General features: G+C 40.4%; 1 protein-coding gene across 1 annotated transcript in view; it reads right to left on the bottom strand.

Moving 5' to 3' along the window:
• LOC101857891 (FH1/FH2 domain-containing protein 3) overlaps window positions 1–5,212 on the bottom strand; it is a gene marked incomplete at its 5' end in the record, with an annotated part of 88,932 nt that overhangs the window by 33,669 nt on the left and 50,051 nt on the right. The window contains 5 exon segments of the mRNA XM_035971265.1: window positions 352–519; window positions 999–1,060; window positions 2,049–2,192; window positions 2,989–3,195; window positions 4,262–4,356. Of these exon segments, the coding sequence (XP_035827158.1) occupies window positions 352–519; window positions 999–1,060; window positions 2,049–2,192; window positions 2,989–3,195; window positions 4,262–4,356 (676 nt within the window).

Here is a 5,212-nt window from a genome sequence, read left to right as displayed (position 1 = left end):
CCAGAGGGTTGGGGTCCGAGTGCGACACCTCGCCTTTGAAGGGGTTGCACCTTCTGCAGACGAAGCAGTGGGTCTATTTATATCCCCCCGACCCACTGGGGGTGTGAGACAGACAGACACATAAAACAGCTAGAGACAAAGAGAACTGAAGAGGAAAAGAGTAGTTCATGAAAAAGAACACGCAACAACGAACACAATAGCACAACGTACAACAGCTAACAACATTCAACATAAGACAACACACATCTTAATATGGAAAATGAAACAACAGACAGCACAAAACAAGTCACATCACAACGCACAGAACAAGAAACAAAGCACAGCATAAATAACATCTGCGTGTCTCCTCACTCTTTCTGTTGTTGTCTCCTGCGTCTGAAGGCCTCTGCTGGTGTCTCTGGGGTCGCGGCAGCTGGCTGCGCGGCAGGAGGCGGGGCTTTGTTCACCTTGCGGTCATTGCCACCTTCATGGCGCTTGGACTTGCGCACCTGACCTTCGCTCTTCATGCGTGGCACACGTCTACAAGAGGGAAGACAGCAACGGGGATGGGGGTGTGGGAGAATTGTCACTGTCTGGCTTATATTAAACTCATTAATTTTACAACAAGGTCTTCAAATTTTAATACAGAAAGTAGCGCTTTTTTTCATGAGAGATACAGTACTTCAGCACATGTAGAAAGGCTAGAATGTGAACCCAATTCTTTTTCATCAAAAACCCAAAGACAAACATTTTTTAAATAGTTTTCTAAGTTGGAATAAAGAGAAGCAAATCCACATGATAATAGCCATTTAGAGCAGGGAAAATGCAAAAAAGGGTATATTTCTATGTAACAAATGAAGAGAAAAGAAAGAGGAACTACCAGGGGCACCCTTAAACTACTTTTCATATCTGAACTAATAAAGATAGTCTCCTCAATTAAATTAAGACCATCATAATGATGGCTTTGACAAGTCTCATTTTGAAGCACTATGAAAAATAATAAAGAGCTAAGACTCTACCTGAGATTCTCTGCCTGGGGTATAGCTGAAAAGTCCTCACCATCCTCGTGTTTCAAGGAACCCTGACAAAGAAAAAACACATCACAGTATTATTTCAAATTGCGCAATCATACACAGACTGTCAAAAGAAAAGTGAGACAAATTTTTATCACAACAGTTTTATCTCATAAGCAGTAGAATTCCTCTCTGAGGCCAGAAAGTCATTTTTGTCATGACTACAAATTTATACTATTAAGAAGCTGAAAATATTAAAACCAAGATAGATACAATGAGTAAATCAATCCTTAAAACATTGCAACTACAGTAGAACCTGCTCTAACAGCTACCTATATATAAGTCAATCACCATTTCCTCCATTGAGTATCTTTTACATTATTACGACACTGTGCAAGATGGCCTCTGTTCTTCACGACAATGGGTGGCCCTCTAGACAGTATTAACTGAACTTCTAAATATCATTCTATCATGTTGCTATCTATCTATCTACCTTACCACTGAACTTTCCTCATTTTCAGACTTCCCTTCACAGCTTCACCTTACAGACCTACTGTAGCTGTTTCGCATGTACTCTATAAGCTCTTTGATCAGCTTGTAATAATGACTACATCATGTATCAAAGTGGACACCAACATTTGTGGTGAAGTGGTCAGGCACTTTGCCATTGCAAACAGATTCACATTATGTGAGTTCAATACCCAAGCGAGCAAGTTTTTCTTATCGCATATCATCGTCTTCCTGAAGGAAACTTTATTCCACCCGCCCAGTTGGCTCCCACAACAGCCTTTCCCCCTTCTAGATGATCTAAATTGTGTTGAAAGAGGGGTATAACACAAGTACAGTATAGCACATACATAGTGAACATATGCATAGCAGATTTTCAGGTCCAAAAAATATTTCTTCTGAGTATATTCTTTGAATTAAAAACAAGTACATAGCATAATTTGTACATAACAAAAAGATTTCTATATCCTGCAGATTTCACTATATTCATGCTAGACTGTACAATATCTGTGACAGTAGCTCTGCCCTAGAGCCATGATCGGCACTCACTTCATAGACCTGGAACTGGGTGATGAGGTCAAGGTCAGCCCCCTGCTTGTTCATGTGCCTCTGGGTGACCGCGTCCATGCCCAGTTCCTCCAGAGCGTCCGTCACATCGTAAAACATGTCCTGGTCTGGGATGGCGCTCAACACCTGGAGGCGGGGGCAGCACAATACAAAGGATGTCAACACTAGCATTTCATCAGTTCTCGTTTTAATTTTTGTAAGAGTTTTACAGCACTTGCAACACAATAAGGTCATATAAGTGCCGAAGATTAGATGTGTAAAAAGAGAGTAACAAACACAAAAAAGAAGGAGGGGAGATAAAAGACGATAGATTTTTTACAGGAAAGAAGGAGCAAACCACACCAGAGCACCTGCCAACCACCCAGCATCACTTCTCATTATATAACAAAAATAGCAATTATCATATTTTGTTTCCCTTGCTCATTCACATGGAATGATTGAATGTACATGTTACCCATTTTGGTCAGGAAATAAATGTGTCCTTGTCATGGGCATCTCGTACATCTCATTCACTAGTGTCATGGTGCACAAGTGTAAAGAATGCACAGTGTGTAGTGAGTACCTTTTCATCTGGTTTACTAGTGTTATTGGGCATGAGAATTAGAGAGTGAAGTGTTTTAGTTTGTTTTCGTAAGAGTACTATGGCACTTGCAACACAATAACATCATATAAGAGCCAAAGATTAGAGGTGTTACAAGAGAGTAACAAAAACAAAATAGAAGGAGGGTAGATAAGGAAGAGAGATGTTTGATAGGAAAGAAGGAGCAAACCACACCAGAGCACCTGCCAACCACCTACTAGTTCACTTGTGTAATTGGGCATGAGAAGTAGAGTATAAAGTGTTTAGTGTACACCTTCTTCCTCTTGTTTACTAGTGCCACTGGGCACGATGATTAGAGCGAGCAGTGTGTGCGGCACTCACCTTGTTCACCAGCGTCATGGTATAGACCAGTAGCTCCGAGTCCGCGCCCTCCTTCTCTCCCAGGATGGCCATGATGTTAGTCCAGGGGTGCAACCCACGTCTGCTGTCTACCGAGGTGATGGCCTTGACCAGCTGTCCGGTGTTGGCCTCCGTGTACTCCACAAAGACCAGCAGGAGCTTGAGGGCCGTCTTGACCACCAGGCGACCCTACATAGTGGACACGTGGATTTCAGTTCGGGTTAGTAACAGTAAGAGTTTTACACCACTTGCAACACAAACGGTCATTTAAGTGTCAAAGATTAGTTTTTAGTCGGTGTTTTACGGCACTTGCAACCTAATAAGGTCATTTAAGTGCAGAAGACTAAAGGTGTTACAAGACAGTAACAAACACAAAAAAGAAAAAGGGGAGATAAGGATGATAGATGTTTGACAGGAAAGAAGAAGAAAGCCACACCAGAGCATCCGCCCACCACACACCGTCGAAGATTAGAGGTGTTACAAAGTCTTACAAAGAAAAGACGGGGGGAAAATAAGGACGACTGATGTCTGATAGGAAAGAAAGAGCGAACTGCACCAGAAAAACTGCCTACCATCTACTCTGAGTCTGAATAAATAGCAGCACATCAACATGATACTGGTCATTAATTGCTGTGAAAATCCAAAACAGACTTGATGAAAAGGAAGGGGAAAAAAAGGTAGAGGAACCTGCCACTGAATCCAGAAAACTACCTGAATCAAAGGCAACAACAACAAGAAAAATCAGAAATAAGATTAAACAATCCCACAAAAACAACAACAAAAGTACCACATCTACTGACAACAACAACAAAAGTGAACCAATGAACTGGACTTCTCATATTCACAACCTCGCAGTTCCAAGATATGGCTTAAAAGGAAGCTTCTTCAATAACTGCATAAACAAAGCATTTGTGAAAGGCCTCCATGTCAGAATAATTTTTTTTAAACCTCACTACTACAGCAAAGACTTTAAGAACAATCGTCTCACAAACTTATAGATAATACACACCATTCACCATAAAGTAATATTGATAAAGGAGAAAACAATAGAGAGAGCACTGGTAATTTGGCCAAAACACAAAAACATTTACGAGAGGATTAACTGATCAGGACAGCAGCAGAAAGTAATCCTGTATCACGATAATATGCCTAAAAAGTGTTTGTGAGGAGAATACAATGTAGGTCTATACTGAGTTGAAATGTTTGTGAAAGTGTTTCTGAGAGTGTCTGCAAATGTGTCTATGAAGGTGTTTACCTTTGAAGCCAGCAGGGAGTAGAGCCACTGTACAGTGGCGTTGTGACGAATGACTCCCTCCATCCCGTCCACATAGAGCATGACCTGACCCAAAGCTGCAGAGAACAAACACAAACAACGATGCATGCGTCAATGAGGGCTTCCCAATTACAGCTACAGAGCAACAATATTCTGTTTTGTTTTAGTGTTTCTGGCACTTGCAATAAAATTAGGTCATAGAAGTTCTGAAAATGAGAAGTGTTACAAGAGAGTTTTAGTTTTAGTAACTGCATAAGGTCATATGAGCGCCAGAAAAATAGAGGTGTCACAAGAGAGTAACAAACATAAAAAAGAAGAAGGGGAGATAAGGACGATAGATGTTTCATAGGAAAGAAGAAGCAAACCACACCAGAGCACCCGCCAACCACCCACTTACAAGAGAGTAACAAACACAAAAGAAAAGGAGGAGAGATAAGATTGATAGATGTTTGATAGGAAGGAAGAAGCAAACTACACCAGAGAGTCCCCTGACCACATACAATTTTGTGTTTACAACAACAAAATAAATTTTTACAAATTCATTTCACAAACAAGTTCATGAGCATTTTACGATTAACAGCGCCTTGAAAAATTTGTCACAATTTAAATAAGGCCGTCAGAGGCAATTTCAAAGTAAACGTTCAACAAGGCCTGTCCTTGTGTCCATGGTATGGCCATTGCTCTTTTTACCTTCCACATGAAAGGCCTATACATGGCTCCATAAAGGGGAAGATTAACAAAACAAACTTTTACACACACACACACACAACTTTAATTAAAGTAAATAGACATCATTTCCTGTCCTTCCTATCCCATAAGTCCAAAGATTTTTTTAACCTCTATCTCCCTTTCTCTGCAACTTAATAATAATACACTTATTTCAAACCATCATAAAATTGTCCCAGAAAAAAAGGAAAGCAAAAAAAAAATGAA

This window comes from Aplysia californica, unplaced genomic scaffold (genome assembly GCF_000002075.1).
Source record: "Aplysia californica isolate F4 #8 unplaced genomic scaffold, AplCal3.0 scaffold00406, whole genome shotgun sequence".
Taxonomy (NCBI): Eukaryota; Metazoa; Mollusca; class Gastropoda; order Aplysiida; family Aplysiidae; genus Aplysia; species Aplysia californica.
Note: the sequence above shows the minus strand (reverse complement) of the source record. Positions and strands in the feature narration are given on the sequence as shown.